We start from the raw sequence: 17708 nt of genomic DNA on the forward strand, positions 1-17708 counted from the left end.
ACGGCAGTCACTCTGTCTATTATATGGCACTGTCTATGGTCTATGGTCAATCTACATTTAGGCTACATTTATTGATTTAGCACTTGCTTTTATCCAAATTTACACCAAGGGCTACAGCAAAGCTCCGCCTCAAATCTCCCTGGCTACAGTGCAGAGGAGACCCTACTGCATCTGTCAATATTACTAGAGGATAGGAGTGCTACTCTAGGTTTTCTGCCCACAACAGCTGATGTAGAAATACAGAAATAAATGTCTTCTTTGTGTAAATTTAGATAAAATCATGTAAATTTGGATAAAAGCATACCAGAGTCCATACCAGAGACCAGAGTGACAGAGACTGCCGTTTTGTTTGTATACGTTTCCATGGTAGCTGTCATTGGAGTTCATACCATTCGCAGGTAATCAAAACTGGGAGATTCTAAACAGCTAACAATATTTTTATTATGAACAATTTGCGACAAAATGATAATTGTTAAAATCGTACATAAATGATTACACACAGACATCCAAGCTAGGCACACGTATCTGCTGACACCTTTAATGAAATGCACCCCTTTTGTGAGAATCAATTGGTACCGCCAGACGAGAACGTGGGCGCGCGTGCGGTTCATTTAGCCACTGAACAAGCCTGAGGTAGGAGGGACCATGTTGACATGAACGGAGCCGGCTGTCGTTGGGTTTTGGGAAGCAAGTCACATCATGGATAAAAACGCCATGGTCAAAGTTGGGGCCGTGGCCAGCGCCAGCATGTGCGCTCTGTTTGGTGGTGTGGTTTTGGCGCAATATATTTTTACCAGGAAGAACAGAGCTGGGAAGAAAACGAAGATAATCGAAATGGTGGGTTCGCCCCTACTCATTTTTGTGACGTGACTAGTGCGCAGCCGCGGCCTTTCGTAAAAATAGCAGCGTTTAGAGGTCACACGCTATCAGGAAGATTCATGTGCGGTGGTCATTTTTCAATGTAAAACTACAACAAAATTGTGTTGCTGTTTAAGAATGCTTATGCTTAGTCTCGTCTGTAAAGAATGACGGTTTTGTTTCTACTGGTACATTTAGTAACATGAGCTAGCTAACTACCTCCAGGCAGGCAGTCCTCAGTTATGCAAGATATGCGACCCTCCTTAATGCTGGTGGACCTCATCCATCTAACCTAACAAGTTTTACTGGAGATGTTTTCGCCCAAATCACTGATTACCTCCAGACATGGATTCAGCCATAACCATGTTATTGTCGGAATTGTCATCTAAAGGCAAGGGAACTACCAGAAAGTTGGCTGTTGGGAATTGTTTCTTCAACGTTAGACAGTGAAGAAGGTTGTTCTGAGCTTGTTTACGGCATGATACGAGCCCAACAGCTAATTATGTCAATAAAACTAACCATGTTTAAAGAGAACCAATGAAAGTTGTCACAGTGATCACACTGATTTCTCAACTTTATACCAGGTGAACTGTCAACAGTGCTTCCTGCTCTATCGTTAGCCTCATGCGACTTCGCACACCGCTGCGTAGATCTGGCTGATTGTGATGCAATCTGGACATTTGCACAAAGTAAACATGCATTGTGGAGACAGTAAAATAATGCATTCATTACGTCCAGACAGATATGCGGAGCGCAGCATGAAACCCCATGCTGTAAGTGGCTGCTAAGGTCCCCAGTCACCACTTCTTGCGTCACCCATCGTCATAACTAACCCATGACCAAGCAGGCATTGTTGGGTAGAGTAGAGAAGGGCGTAATTTGGAACATATGATTTTGTTGACATTACCATGCGACATATCCCAAAGGTAATTCATCCCAATAACAACTTTTAGCAGTCCTCCAATATTGTTAATTATTGTATTCTCAAGTGGTAGCCTAATGTTTCAAATATAGAAGGAAAATATTGTGCTATAACGTGCTGTTCTTGTGCTGCTTTAAAGTGAATATTAATGGCAATAAGAACATGCACCAGTTACCAATACAACTGCTTAACATTAACCGCTAGATGGCAGTCCCAGACCCATATAATATGTATATTATTACATAGTATAATAAGCATCTTCTATCCAAAAGTTCATTAATTTATTCATAAGTTTATTAATAGTAACCGCATTATTTATAGTAGTCGTGTTATTTTTTTAATTTCTGTTTGTTTGCACCCACCAGGTTCATGCAAGCCATAGACATGTTTAATATTTGGAAGTTGGTTAATCCTTTGAGTTGAACCTTATAATTAATGACTTCTAAATGAATGGCATCATTGTGGATTACTCTATGCTTCGACACAATATAAATATTGTTCTGACCGCAAATGTTACAGATTACCTTACCTTACATTTGCTTGCCTCCTTTGCTGTCTGGTTCACACTGGTTTGGGATAACTGGTGTTTGCGTCACACATGTAATCTATTGGGGGGGGGGGGGGGGGGGGGGTTTGATAACTGGTGTTTGCGTCACACATGTAATCTATTGGGGGGGGGGGGGTGTAATACTACTTAGCAGATCTTGGGCATAAATTAGCCTGAGCTAACGCTACCAAGCAGACCATGGAAAGGCTCATTGCAATGTTATTATTAATTGGTCTCCGTACTAAATGCAACCAGAGACACAAAAGACAACTAAACTCCCCAGTGTCACATGCTGACAGTTGACAGTTGGATGTGTATGTCTTTGTAGCTACTCAGGTGCACCGATACATTTGCCATAGCAGCTGGTTGGTTGGGTTGAACAGTGCAACTTGACCTTGTTTGAGTAGCTGGGGTAGTGAGGACATTTCTACTTCCTGTGCAGGGGTGGCAACTCAAGCCGTTTGCCCAACACCTCCGGATTAGAGGGGAAGGCGTCTGTTGAAAGTTGTGACTTCAGAGACCAGTCTGTTTTCTGTAAACTCGGGCAATGGGCCTGTGCCACAGTATCTCCTTTGTAGTTGCTAACATGCGTCCGTTGGCAGGCATTGGCACAACATGAACTGCATTATTTAATGAGATTGGCCCAGTGTCAGTAGTCAGTGGCAACTAAACGCTCAAAGCGATCACTCAGGGCAGGTGCAAAGGATTGCACCTGGCGTTCTGTTCTGTGAGTGTTGAAAGTATTGCAGCTGCAGTGCAGCAAGCGTTGGGCTTAGTGTCACAAACCCTCTGACCTCCCACCCGTCTGTGCACATGTCTGTGCACGTGTTTCTGACTTTTTTGTGTGTTTATACGTCATCTGGTCTTTTGTTACAAGAGTTTATAGATTGTAAATGTATTGTAACTGTCTTGTCTCATTGAAGTTTTGCTGATTCTGGACTTCATTTCCCGTCTGGGGTAGGACTGTAACGGTACACAAAAATCACAGTTCGGTGTCTAGCCTACCCCAGTTTTGAAGTCATGGTTCGGTTCATTTTCGGTACAGTAAGCCTGTAGGTACTGCTAACCTAATAATGTATAGACAATATTGCTGATGCACAATGGGAATAGTATAGGAAGAGGTGTCAACAAATGTTTTGATGTTAATTGACTAAACTGACATATGCTCTGCCTTTGTGTGGGCACTCGAATTTGAAACATGGTCCTCAAGCAAAAAAATCCTACCGATTGTTACTGTTAAAGACTGTGTTTGGTACATTCGGTACACATCTGTATTGAACCTAAACAGTTTGGTAGGAAAACGTGTACCATTACACCCCTATTCTGGGGTGATGGTCATTTTCTCCCTCAAACTGTATTGTTGCATCTTCAGATGGAGAGAGTATGGCTTCACAAACCGATTCACCACGGTCTCTCGTCTCTCACTAGACCTGAGAAATCTGATGTCTAAGGGAAAGGGTGCGCCTAGTCACACAGACTAGACCATAGGGCAAAATGCCACTCTAATCATTGCTATTAAGATTACAAAGAACAGATCTTGTCCTCACAGATAATGCAAATCATAGTCACCCAATACTTTAAGAACACTGAACAGAAACTGAGATGGTCAGCAGCTGACTAGAGGGACGCATTCCTATGGACATGTTGAGTCATTTACAGAGCACAGACATGTTAAAGTAAAGGCCTGTCTATGTGTTCTTTGAATTATGTTTAGAATGCCACTGACCCCAAAGCCCTTATAGTTCAGTAAAAAAGCAATCAAAGGGACTGGTTGGAAGAATGTACACAGAGCATATGGTCACCTTTTGACCTCTGACATTCCATAGTCATGTCTATACTCTCTGCCTACACAGCAGTGTGTGGTGGGGGTCAGTGTGTTTTGTAATCTGTGTGGTCAGCATGTGTGTGTGTGTGCGTGGGTGGGTGTGTGTGTATATCAATACGGATAGGATCTATTAGTGACCTCTCTTGGGGTTAAAGGGGAAAGGTTAGATTTGTGAATGGTGCAGTATCTCCACAGGCTGTAGCAATCACCTCTGCCTCACTGACCTTGTTCTACAACTTTCTCAAAAGAAAAATGAGCATGTCCTTAATGGAAGTGAGAGAGGGGGAGAGAGAAGATTTATGACCCATGCATTCATAGCAGTTTCCTTGACTGCAAGTATGCTTGTCTGATATGTGCCTGTAACACATCAAGCGTGTGTGTGTGTGTGTGTGTGTGTGAGTGAGTGTGTACGTTTGTGTTTGTGTTTGTCTGAGGCCCCTTAGAAGGAGTGGGGGCCATGAGGCTAATCTATTTTGGGCGACGCCCCCTATGAGCCAGCGCTATATAAGCCTGAGCATGACCGACACAATTTTCTTCCCTCTTCGCTTTTTTGTGCAACGTCCCGAAGACTCAAACTAGAGGTAAGGCCATATCTTTGTGCTGCAGACATAGGGAGTGAGACATTACATTACCATGTGTGAACTTGTTCATGCTTATATGTGTTTTCTCTTGGTTTGTCTGTTATAGGCTAAAGGCTAAATATATGCAGTATGGGATGACTTTAGGATCCATTCAGTGTTATCACACAGCTGATAATGCCTCAAAGATCGGTCATATTATTTCTTAGTTGTAGATTAGTAGTTGTAGACATAATGGGCTGAGTATTAGTCAGGGTGTTTCAATGTGTCAGTTTCTTATTGTGTGTGTGTGTGTGTGTGTGTGTATGTGTGTGGATATGGATTCGTGTTGGGATCAAAAATGTGTGTGTGTGTGTGTGTTTTTTTTAATTTTTTATTTTCATGTGTAGATCAAAACCAGTTATGCAACTTAAAGATGTGTTACATAAAAAAGGGGGTGGGAAAGTGGATCAAGCCAGGGAGACACCCCCCCCCCCCCCCCACCCCCTCCCCAGGTCTCATTCCACCCATCTCAGCACCAGATCTGACCTTGCTCAGGGATTGCATTGACTATTTTATGATGTTTTCTGGCCATTTTTTTTATGTTGGAGCAGCCCAACATTAGTGCCTTATGGTTATAAATTTCAACTAGACAGGTTTTCGCTGTGGGAACCAGAAACCATGACGCTGTGGATTTCTGCCATGAATTGTCTGTTTATCAGGGGTTTAAATACCACCGCCACCCGTCACCACCCAAAAGAAACACACACACTGGTTGTGCTTGCATTAGCAGCCTTAAAAATATGCCTGATCTTCTTACGGGGTGGTATGTTGGGGACCGTACTGGGTAGGTTTGGTATTTTTAAGTCAGGTCTCTGTGGTCACTCAGCAGGGATGTCCTTTCTTATCAGTCGTTGCGATTCTGCCACAACTTCTGCCACGGTTGGCAAAATGAGGCCAAGCTTGCTCTTTCACGTCGCCTCTTAAAAAGTAGAGTCCATAGCAACCACCTGTAATGTAAAACTGAAAGTTTTTTGACGGGTCAACATTCCACATCTTTGTATACTGTATACAAAGGATTGTGTAAGTTAGCCTTGATCAAGCATTGCCACATCAAAGACCTACACTCTTAAAGCTCAAAGAAATGCTCAAGTCATTGATTAATCAATCACAGTAAGTTAAAAAGATAACATGTTTCCAATTGTGTTGTGTCAAAGGTGGAATCACAACCATAGGGACCTCCATTACAATCCCCACTATCTCTTGTGTCCTATAGCTTAATTCTAGAATGAGAACAGTACTCTACCTTTACTGGGCTGCAGTCACGTTGCTGCTCTTTTGATGTGCAGAAGCGTCGGACTCCTGTCTTCAGGGTAAAGAGCAGACTTTGACAGTGATACTGCACGGCCACTTTTCCACTTCAAGTCTCTCTGTAGCCTATGGCTGCTGGTGGGTGAGACGTGGTGGGGAGCTTGTTTGGGTCACTGTTATATAAGAAGGCAGCTAGACATGTACACACAGCTGTTGCCCCTCTTCAGCTTCAAAAATAAGTTGTTTGTGTGCGTAAGGGACTCAGCTGGCAAGTTGTCTCGGTCATCTGGTTTGGGTTTTGCCTGCCTGTCTGCAACACATCTCCTGTCACAATTCAGTGTTTCTTTTTGCTGTATTGAAATAAGGAAGAAGTTATAAAATAACTTAAGTGGTAAAAGCATCAACAAGGGCTCAAAAAAATGGATTGAAATAGGTGGGCCACACCAGGGGAACAACGTTGCAAAATGGGGTTGCCATAGAATGTTGGTGTAGCATTAAAAATGTGACTTGAATTTCAGATGAAGCCAAACATGGCATCCAAGTCAAATCCTTGTGATCTATGAGTCATTTTTATATCACTTGTTGACAGTGTTTTGGGTTGTGGAGGGGATGTCTCTAAATCTCTCTCTCTCTCTCTCTCTCTCCCTCTCTCTCTCTCTCTCTCTCTCTCTCTCTCTCTCTCTCTCTCTCTCTCTCTCTCTCTCTCTCTCTCTCTCTCTCTCTCTCTCTCTCTCTCTCTCTCAGATGCCGGAGTTTGAGAAGAGCACCGTCCACATAAAGGACCCGGAGCGGGTTGAGCAGGTGATCTGCGACTTGATCAAGGGTGGAGCCCCTAAGCTGCAGGTATGGATGGTAGTTAACACGTCCTAATACAGCCAAATCTCACGCACATTTGCTTGCCTATGGATATATGCTGTGCTCTCACTGGAGCATTAACTCATAGGCTCATTGCCATTGTTTTGTTCCAATCCTGATAATGTAGTGCTATGTAAATGTAGTGTGTTGTATTGTAGCATGAATCACTGGCATCTGCTGGTTTGTTTTTGGCTGTATATGGGCATATATATATATAGCGTATATATGTAGGACTGCAATATTTTGGTTTACCCTGATACCCTGGGTATGGTAGTATCTTTTTGCTGTTTTACAAAACAAAAATCAATATTTTCTATCTTTTTCAGATTATCACAGATTTTGATATGACGTTAAGTAAATTCGCAGTCAATGGAAAACGCTGCCCAACTTGTCATAGTAAGTTAACCTAGCCCAAAGTTTAATTTTACAGTATTTGAATGTTATAGCATAACAGCATTTTTCCCCTGATGATTTCAAATATGATCTGTGAAACAATGATACATTTGTCATAAAATAGTTTTTTTTTGTCATAGATATTATCGATAACTGCAAACTTGTCACAGAGGATTGCCGCAAAAAGGTTTGATTTCATTCCGATTTTTTGCTTTTCCTGAACTGAACTTTGAACTAAAGATATAATGTTGTTGCATGTTGTTAAGCATTCACTCAACAAAAAGGACTTAAAACTCTTAGCTATACAATAATTTTGACATATGGTATTTGTTTCTTTTGTTTGTAGTTGCTGCAGCTGAAAGAAACCTACTATCCCATTGAGATAGACCCCCACCTCACTATTGAGGAGAAGTTTCCATTCATGGTCGAATGGTGAGGTTGCACAAAAAATATGCACAGTGTACTGCTTGCATACACTCAAACTTACCCTAAGTTAGGACCTCCACATAGGCAATTCGTATATTGGTAGTCACACTCTCACACACACACACACGCACACACACACACACACTATTTTTGTCTGTTGTAGATGTAGATGTACTCATAAACAAACAGACATTTCAACTCTTTTGCCCCCTTTCTATATACAAACACCTGAACATAAGCGCTTGTCAACTATGCCTGCTGTTGCTGTGCTTGCAGGTATTTTAAATCCCACACGTTATTAGTGGAGCAGAGGCTTCAGAAGGACAAACTCCCAGAGGTGGTGAGAGAGTCCGATGCATCTCTCAGGTAAGATCGTACTCAGTGTCTGAGAGATTTAATCCTACAAAGCAAATGTACAACAGTGCTCATGGTACATATATCAGATATTATGACCTAGCTTGATATAGATAGAAGAGGCCTGAACTTTTATTGCTGAGTCCGAACACATGCAGATTGTTGTGTATTTTCTTGTACTGTGTCATTTTGAATATCAAAGTGATGTTTATTGGTAGGTGGACAGGCACGTTTAAAAGTGCAGTTGGGGACTCTCACCTAGGACACTTTTTGTGAAATTCAGTGACTTGCTCAGTAAACGGGAAAGAAACAATGTGCCTCGTACAAAACCCTACATTGTATTCCAGCCAATCAACAAAGCCCTACACTCTATTCCAGCCAATCAAAACGTTGATTCTGGAGCATGGAAGGGAGAGTGCACTTTTATTGTCAATTGAGCTCAACTGTGAACCGAATCACAGAGTGCTTGGTTAAGTGTCCTGTTCCTCCATGCAGTGAGGGCTATGAGCAGTTCTTTGATTGGCGCTAGGTTAAGTGTCCTGTTCCTCCATGCAGTGAGGGCTATGAGCAGTTCTTTGATTGGCGCTTGGTTAAGTGTCCTGTTCCTCCATGCAGTGAGGGCTATGAGCAGTTCTTTGATTGGCGCTAGGTTAAGTGTCCTGTTCCTCCATGCAGGGAGGGCTATGAGCAGTTCTTTGATCGGCTGCTGCAGCACAACGTGCCCGTGTTCATCTTCTCGGCTGGCCTGGGCGATGTGCTGGAGGAGATCATTCGCCAGGCTGGGGTCTACCACGCCAACGTCAAAGTGGTCTCCAACTTCATGGATTTTGATGAGAATGTAAGGACATTAACATTCTAGACACCATAGACTGTATAAATAAGGGCTTTTCCATAGTAAGAATGTAGGGGTAATAATAAGAGCAAATTAAAATCTACTAGGTACATTGACAATTCTATCACTAAGCATACAACCATTCAAAAACCACAGACTAGGGTTTACTCATTTATAGCCAATGAGTCAACACTGTGATGACTTTGATTGATCGACCCGGGGTGTTAGCATTGACTAAACACACCCATGCTTACCTGTCTACCGCTGTGTTTAACAGCGGCCATTTCACCAAGCTTAATTTTTCACATAATTGGTTGTAGCCGATTGTGTCTCGGCTTGTTCAGTTATGCATGTGTCCTGTAGTAAAACGCTTTGTGTGTGTGTGTGTGTGTGTGTGTGTGACAGGGAGTCATCAAAGGCTTCAAAGGCGAGCTCATCCATGTGTACAACAAACATGACGGGGCACTCCGGAACACTGAGTACTTCAAGCAGCTGAAGGACAACTGCAATATCATTTTGATGGGCGACTCCCTTGGTGACCTGAACATGGCCGATGGTGTGCCCAGTGTGGAGAACATCCTCAAGATTGGCTTCCTCAATGACAAGGTAACCTCACAACTAATAACTAATCTATCATAATAGCTTGACCACAATGTACGCATGTAAACCCACCTATTGAGAGCTTGTGGCTGTATTAGTTGAATTGTACTGTATTTTCTAACTTGGCACATTGAAGATGGGCGAAGCCCAAACATCTGTACCTTAGTTCTGTCCATCTAAGGCCTTGTACACTGTTTTGTCTTATTTTAATACAACACTATTTAAGCATCAGCTTTTGAGTGCGGTTTCCTTTTTCCACCTACCTACTTGGCCTGTTTCCGGATTCTTCACCCCAGGCAAAACACCGGGCATGCACAAACCTTAACAAGCGCATAAGTCCTAGGCGCCAATCTCAAACTAACTCTACATTGTATTTTCATTGACCGGGAGCACAGTGTCTGTCTGTCTGTGTGTCTGTCTGTCTGTGTGTCTGTCTGTCTGTCTGTCTGTCTGTCTGTGTTTGCTCACATAAACCTTTTGTTGCCGTTGCAGGTGGAGGAGCGTTTGGAGAAGTACATGGACTCTTATGATATTGTCCTGGTGAAGGATGAGTCTCTAGAAGTGCCCAATTCCATCCTCCAGAGGATTCTGTGAACGGTCAGCCATGCATCCGGGTGGTCAAGTTTTTTTTTTTTTTTTTTTTTTTAAATGAACCCTTATCAGTCCGATCTTCTGAACTCTTTGGCATGTTTCCATTGCTCTGGGACATCAGCTAACACCTTGATGAAGTCCTCTACCCCCGGCAACCCCATCTGACCACACCCCGGCTCACCATCCTCCATCTTGTCAAGACCTCTGTTATGTCCACTCTTTCTCCCACCTTTCTCCTTTGCTTTCTTTTTAAAGACAACTACATGAACTGTTTTCTTAAAGTGCTCAACATCCATAAGTTGCTGGTCTGTTTGTGTCTCTCTTGTTGTCATTACTGGACTGAGTACACAATAGTTGATCAACACAACACAACACAGCAGCCAAACAAAAACCAAAACATGTCTGTCAATCAACTTTGTTCAATTTGCACATTATTATTACTATTGCTATTATCATTGGTTTTATTTTTATATTGTAATGTTATTATGGGAGTAGATATGCAGTATATTAAGGGTTGTTTAAGGTGTAGGGAAATATCACAGACAGATCCTGCATGTGTTTTACCACTAGAATCTTCTAATAATGCAGGAGAGGAGAAGATGTGCATTTAAACAACATGTCATTGAATAAGAAATGGTCAGGTGCACCGCCACATGCTTTCTGATCTATGTTCTCATGGATGTTGACGTGTCCTGTGATGGACAATATGCACTCCAGGATAGTATCAGAGAATGTATGTTACAGATTCCCTTGAATGTTTGACAAACAGGCAAAATGTTGGCATTGTTCATTTTCAATTCATGCTCAAGAGATTCATTCTCTCTTTTTTTTGGCTTTCTTTCTTTCACCTGATGCATTTTATCGGTGTATGTCTGATACTTAGAATGCACACTACCTCCAAGATGTTCACCTTTGGGGTGGAACAGTGTAACTTTGTTTTTGATTTGCACTCATTGTAAAGTCCCTTTTTGAATTAAGCATTAGTGTATGCTGCTACCAATTGCATGTTGCCTTTCTTAAATGCATATCATGTGAGAAGTTTCAATTGTCAATAAAAAAAATATATAGGAGACACTGACTGTCAGTGCTGTATTTGGAAAACCTTTGAAATTGTGTTGCTCATCACAGAATTGCCATGTAGCTGACGGAGAGATCGTAAGTACCTTGAATCACCTGTAGATGGCAGCGAAGTCCTTGGAAGGAAAGGAAGAAGGAACTCGGAAAAGCAGGAGTCCCAAAAGTTTTGACGTGGCACATATATTGGAAATATGATACCAATATGTGGTATCATATTGGCTCGTTGGTCTAGGGGTATGATTCTCGCTTAGGGTGCGAGAGGTCCCGGGTTCAAATCCCGGACGAGCCCTAATTTTAAACTATTTAGATTTGTGTTTATCGTGCGTCTGCGAAACTAAACACCCAGCAAGTGTGGGGTATGTGTATGAATGACCTACAAGCAATGAATGAACTATGCAATTATTTGTGTACCGGTATGTCAAATGTAGTATTGCAAGTTCCTTCAGCAATAATTATTGGTTCATCTAGAATAGATCTAGCCTACACAATGGGAGTGTCGTGTTTACGCATAGACAGGTCGCCGCCGCTGAAATGTACACCGGATAGTAGAGCTCAGCTAAAACGAAAATGGCACAGTGGCACTGATATTAAAACCACATAGGCATACAACTTGTTCCATTAACTAGGCTATTCCTATCCCATTTTATAAAATACTAGGCGTGTTTAACCCCCATTAGAAATTATTTAGCTCCAGGCTTTTTGTACCAATTTCCATAATTGTATTGTATGTCCTCATGAAAGACTGAATCAGATTTGATACGTTTGAGTTACTGCATATGTATGATTTTTAGCTCTATCTATAGGCTCGTTGGTCTAGGGGTATGATTCTCGCTTAGGGTGCGAGAGGTCCCGGGTTCAAATCCCGGACGAGCCCGTCTTTTACGCATTGTTATGCATGACACAGACCTTACAGGATAAATCAAGAGTTCTTACCATTTCAGTTATAATGGGGGTGTTTATAAATGGAATTTTTTGACAATGTAGGCCTGTAAAACTTATTGAGGACTTATTAATAGGTCCGCATTCATTGTGAACTATCGATCTTTGGAAAGTGTGGGGTCTGGGATACCAAAAAGTCTCTGTCAAGTTAGTTCATCCCTTGAGAACAACTGCTGTAGGCTGTAACCAAGCCGCTTTCAACACTCTGGTATTAACTGCGCTGTAGGCCTATTCGAAAAAAACTACAGTAGCCTATAAGTGCCTAATTCACATTTGGTTATACACCCCATATCGGCTCGTTGGTCTAGGGGTATGATTCTCGCTTTGGGTGCGAGAGGTCCCGGGTTCAAATCCCGGACGAGCCCGAGTTTTAACCGTATGAGGTGAAATGAAATATGACACTAGGAAGTACGCCTACTTTGACAATAACACTGCTCCACAGTACACGTCAAATTCCCTGAGTCAGTCGTATCTTAAAGCAATGGAATCTGACATGACGGAAAAGCCTATACACTACAGGCAGTGTTTCGATAAACTGAGACCTGACAGGTTGGCATTGGCAAAGTAATAAAAAGTCTAGTCTATCTTGACCATTTCGGAGTTCACCGACCGCGCACAGATTGCGTCATGCGTCGTAAACTGTTCAAGTGAGATCGACTACTGTATGTCGCGCTACTTGCGCAGTGTGCGAGTGTTCCCAAAGTCTATGAAAGGCTTATGGCCTAAGCGGAATGTAGCCGATTCTGTATCTCTACAAAGAAACCTAAAGTGATTTGCTTTTATTTTTCTAATATGGTTCAGTCCGTAGCCTCTAAAGCCTCTGATAACAATTGTCCATGTGCACAGTTTGATACTCGATTAAGAAATGCTAGTGTAAACTTTACCATGCAACAGTCTGAATTGTATTTAGACATACAGAAAATACCACTGTCTTATCAGTAGAAAATGGTCCTGTGGTTAGAACAATCAAAATGTGCAATTCATGGAAATCATGGACTCGTCAAGTATCCAACCTATCCAACTTTTAGTGCCCAGTTTGAAACCCAACATCTTTGACGATGTGGATGTGCATTAGCATGGGCATCTTGCACATCTGGCAAGGCACAATCAATTCTGAATGATGTACAGGTTTTGAGCAACATATACGGACATCCAGGCAATGTCTTTTCCAGGGACGATCTTGCATATTTCAGGAAAACAATGGCAAAATTAATTCTGCACATATTTAAACAGTAGGCCTATTTCTCCATAGAGGAAGAGTCCAGGTGCTAAAATGGCCTGTCTGCAGTCCAGACCTGTCAAATTATCATGGAATAAAAAACAGCATGATTAAGAATACCCCATACAGTTGAGCAACTGCAATCCTATATCGGCCAGGAATTCTCAAAACTCTAGCAACTGGTCTCCTCAGTTCCTAAACATTTACAGAATGTTAAATGAAGGGGTGAAGCAGCACAGTGGTAAACATTCCCTGTCCCAACTTTTTTTGAAAGGTGTTGCTGGCATCAAATTCAAAATGAACATATATTTTCCATGAAATAGTCCAAATTTTAATTTTCAACATTTGTTGTCTATGTCATTTTTGCTGCTAAATATGGGGTTACGAGATTTGTATATTATCACATTCTGTTTTTATTTGCATTTTACAACGTCCCAACTTTTTCTGATTTGGGTTTATTATTTTAAATACTATAAAGAAGAATTGGAAATCACTGAAGATCGCAGTGAGATATCCTAAGTGGATTTAATCAGGTTAAAGTATATTTTTTAGGCAGCTCACAGTGCCGGGATTACTGTGTGCTTCACCTCACTGTTCACTGTGTGCTGTGTGTGTTTCACTAATTCACGGATTGGGTTAAATGCAGAGACCAAATTTCCCTCACGGGATCAAAAAAGTATATATACTTATACTTATACGTATGATTGACAACGGCACCGCTGTAGAATTACCACTAGAAGGCAGTCAAGTCCTTAAGAAGATAGCACTATGAAAAAAGCCTAAATGAGGTAAAGGTTTGACGTGGCATCGTTTAGCCTACCTTCCATGCCATTAAGCCTACCACTGCAAAAACTCCTACAATTCAAAATGTAGACCTAACATCAATAACCTTAAATCAAGGAAATAGGCTAGGAATTTATATGGCCTATGATTGTTTACTCTTTTAAAAGTGAACATGTTCTTGTTCTATTTAATTTTGCAAGACAGTTTCGCTTATTTAGTAGGCCTAATTTCCATTTTTGTTTCAATTCAATTTCTATTCAATTTCACTTGCAAGATTTGCCAAAAGAACAAAAATATTTTCACTTATAACAAGGTCAAAAACACCAAGTGCAAAAATGTCATGTCTTGCTATACAAATAATAAAAAAGTGTAATTACATTTCCTTGATTAGTTATCAAGGTAACGAACCATTGGTTAGTTATCTTACCTAGATGTTTAGGATGCTTTGCAGCGCAGAGTTTTATAATTCTGTACAGTGGTCCACTAGATTGCCATGGCCTTTAATGTTTCATTCTCCAAAAGTGCTTAACCAAGTTTTGAAATGATGGCTATAAATTCAGAAGAAGAGTAGCCTAACCTCCCCAAATGTTTAGACATAGACTATTGTAGAGATTGTTGGTCTAGGGGTAGGCTATGTTAAGGGTGAAAGGTCATGGGTTCAAATTCCGGGCGAGCCCTGCTTTGCCAATACTACACATAAAAAAATGATACACACTAAATATGCCTATGTATTTTAGATTAATGACAATACTCACAAGATGCTGTAAATCAGTGAATTTGTATTTAGGCTTGTTTACATTTGTACCTACAAAATATAGGCTATACTGGCAGTTCACAACATTCTGAACAGCTCAAAATTGATATAGAAATGAACACCAACTTCACCTTTATAAAACCAATTTCCCTGTAAAGTTTGTCATTACTCACAGGTACAATTTTCAGCACTATAGGGAGAAGTATAAGTAGGCCTATAGGCCTACAGTCTAGAGTAGACACAGTAGCCCATGTACAGCCCTGGCCACTTACAGGAGTTATGAACTATTTAACTGTAGCCTATAAGACACAAGATAATGTCAGCTAATTATGTAGATGGAGTAGGCTATTATCTGTCAGCTAATGAGTATATTCATCTCTCTCTCTCTCTCTCTCAATGTGTGACCTGCAAAATCAACTATCAAAACAGAACAGAGGAAAAGTTTGCCTGAGATAAAGTTAAAAATGCTACCATGCCAGCCTAAACCAATGCAGTTGGTATTATTAAAAAACCTGAGGTCAACAGAAAGTGTTGCTAATCATTTAAATTAAACTCAGACTCCACCATATTGGTTTGTAGGTTACTATTTTATCACTCTCTGCAATGTCATCTTAAAAGAAAAGTTTACTTTTCAGATTCAGTTCAGTTTAAGATTCAATAATTGACATGGTCAGGGTGAAATGACTAATTGCCAAAATTGTGTTAAAATGTCTCTCTGTCATTGAATTCTACAGCATGGATTGGGCCATGGAGAATGGAGACATAATCATTTTGAAATATATTAAAAAACTTTTACTATTCCTTGAGGTTGTCATACAACTTCATTTTAAACTTCTAGTAGGTGGACTCATGCTCCCAGTTATTTGGAAACAAAGGGGTGCATGACGTTTTGAGAAAGTCCCTTAAGATCAAAGAGAGCGAACACAAATACCATTGCCAAAAGTCGTATGCCACAAGTAAGCTAATTAATAAAGCTCCTTAGGAGCACAAAGGTGCTACTTTGACAGCTCACCACTCAAAAAAGACTAACATTATTAGGCAGCATGCATCACTGCCAGTCTGAGAAATTTAATAAGAGTGCTTGTCAGTCTTAAAAGGTCATTTTGTATATATAAAGTCAGCCTTCCTTAAATCAACATTCACTCTCATGTGTGTCATATGAAAACACAAAATGTTCATCAAAACTTACAGACGTTCATGTTTTCTCCAATCAGCATTAAACTATTCAATATATTTTGGGAGGCTTGGGAAATTTTTATCAAGAAATATACCAAGGTATTTTGTATGCATTTTCAACTGTCAGGAGATTCTGATGTTTCACATTCTACTTTACAAATTTGCAACCTTGCCGGTTTGCTTGACCTACTAGGTTATACCTCTCAGCATGATATCTCCAGCAGGGGATCAACTAGAATTTTTGGGGCCTAAAAGAATATGATATAATACCTCCCCCTGCCCCTCCAATAATAATGACCCTCGGAATCATCAACAGCTTCTGAATGTGTGCATGTGTGCATTTTATACAATAGTTAGGTCCAATCAAACTATTATTAATTTCTGATTGGAGACTATTTATTTCTCAGGACATCCCCACTCTGAATATTATAGTGATCCCTCTGTATTTTGCATTGAATTATTAGACATGTACATTCCATTCATTAATAGTGATAGGTCAGAGATTTCTTAATGCCACATTTGACAGTATAGTGAAAACATGGAGCAAATGGAGTAGAGTGAAATTTCAATTTAGCATATGACGTAGACAAGCAAGCAAATACAATTACAAATTATGTGCACAAGCACATAGCCTCTTTTACTGAACTTGACTCTCAAGTGATGTGTTGCTTAGAAATGGGAGACACTGAGATTAAGGTTGAAATTATTTTTGGGGGCAGAGGACGAACAAAAATAATAATAAAAAAAAGGATTGAAAACGCAATTTGATGTCTTTAAATTCCATCAGTTGGTGGAATTGTTGTATAATATGGCACTTGTGATTGTGGCGTTGGTAGATATAGCTACCGCCATGGCTGTGATAACCTGCGGCACCGGGCCTGTGGCAATATCTGTAACCAATGCTTCCATCTGTCTCACTTATATTTTTGTTTAGCTCTAAGACTCTAAGGATTAAGTTATGCCTTGATCTGTGTGGCTTTTTTAACATTCACACACACACACACACACACACACACACACACACACACACGCGATACACACTGTAACATAGAATACACACTAAAATATAAACATACAGAATAGTGGTCCATAGTGACCTCTGCATAATGGCAGAAGTATCACCAAAATAAATAACGCTGCATAATGGCAGCACTTGCATGTATGCATGCATGGCATGTCACCAAAGTGATGTGCAGACTTGGCTTAGTGAATCAGTGCACACACGTTTGTACACACACACACACACTGTGTGAGAGAGAGAGAGAGAGAGGGAGGGAGGGAGGGAGGGAGAGAGAGAGAGATACACACAAGCACACACACACACACACACACACACACACACACAAAGGCACACATTGAAAAAATAATGTTTAGCAGATTATAGCCTACATGCCACATCCATTAATAATTCCACATACTTTTATTTTCCATTGTATTTGAAGCACTTTAAACGGCATTATTTTGTTGCATTGCATTGTTAAACAATCACTGACTAACCAAGGATGGTGATCATTTGGAAGTGTGCGTATTTTCTTTGGAGCGGTCCATATAGGCCTAGCTAATGTAGCCAATAGCTATGCTGTAGGATTTTGATAAAATTGTGCTGTGTAGGCTTACAGCTAACTATAACTAATAGGCTATAAGAAATCGCATGCCGATTCCATGGATAGGCTATGCCTAGATACACAC

The 17708-nt window shown here is 40.8% G+C and overlaps 1 protein-coding gene and 3 non-coding genes across 7 annotated transcripts; all 4 read left to right on the top strand.

Moving 5' to 3' along the window:
- The first annotated feature begins 253 nt into the window (after nt 1-253).
- Nucleotides 254-11143, top strand: nt5c3a (5'-nucleotidase, cytosolic IIIA). 4 transcript variants are annotated; one of them, XM_042106709.1, is made up of 9 exons: nt 254-398; nt 6765-6863; nt 7202-7271; nt 7409-7455; nt 7615-7700; nt 7971-8060; nt 8724-8886; nt 9286-9486; nt 9973-11143. In XM_042106709.1, the coding sequence occupies exons 2-9, from the start codon at nt 6765-6767 to the stop codon at nt 10072-10074; spliced, it is 858 nt and encodes a 285-aa protein (XP_041962643.1). In that variant the 5' UTR covers nt 254-398; the 3' UTR covers nt 10075-11143. The 4 variants fall into 4 exon arrangements, with proteins under 4 accessions (XP_041962643.1, XP_041962639.1, XP_041962641.1 ...); XM_042106705.1 differs by lacking the exon at nt 254-398 and adding an exon at nt 632-837; XM_042106707.1 differs by lacking the exon at nt 254-398 and adding an exon at nt 911-1784.
- A 222-nt stretch (nt 11144-11365) lies between these two features.
- On the top strand, nt 11366-11437 carry trnap-agg. Its single transcript has one exon. It is a non-coding gene; the product is annotated as a tRNA-Pro (tRNA).
- Nucleotides 11438-11950: 513 nt separating this feature from the next.
- Nucleotides 11951-12022, top strand: trnap-agg. The gene has a single exon. It is a non-coding gene; the product is annotated as a tRNA-Pro (tRNA).
- A 358-nt stretch (nt 12023-12380) lies between these two features.
- On the top strand, nt 12381-12452 carry trnap-ugg. The gene has a single exon. It is a non-coding gene; the product is annotated as a tRNA-Pro (tRNA).
- Nucleotides 12453-17708: the final 5256 nt, after the last annotated feature.

This window comes from Alosa sapidissima, chromosome 10, assembly GCF_018492685.1.
Source record: "Alosa sapidissima isolate fAloSap1 chromosome 10, fAloSap1.pri, whole genome shotgun sequence".
Taxonomy (NCBI): Eukaryota; Metazoa; Chordata; class Actinopteri; order Clupeiformes; family Clupeidae; genus Alosa; species Alosa sapidissima.

Coding starts and splice junctions, on each gene's coding strand:
- nt5c3a (XM_042106705.1), top strand. CDS start 700: ATGGATAAAAACGCCATGGTCAAAGTTGGGGCCGTGGCCAGCGCCAGC. Junction 7,701..7,970: donor TTTCCATTCATGGTCGAATG/GTGAGGTTGCAC, acceptor CTGTGCTTGCAG/GTATTTTAAATCCCACACGT. Junction 8,887..9,285: donor TCATGGATTTTGATGAGAAT/GTAAGGACATTA, acceptor TGTGTGTGACAG/GGAGTCATCAAAGGCTTCAA.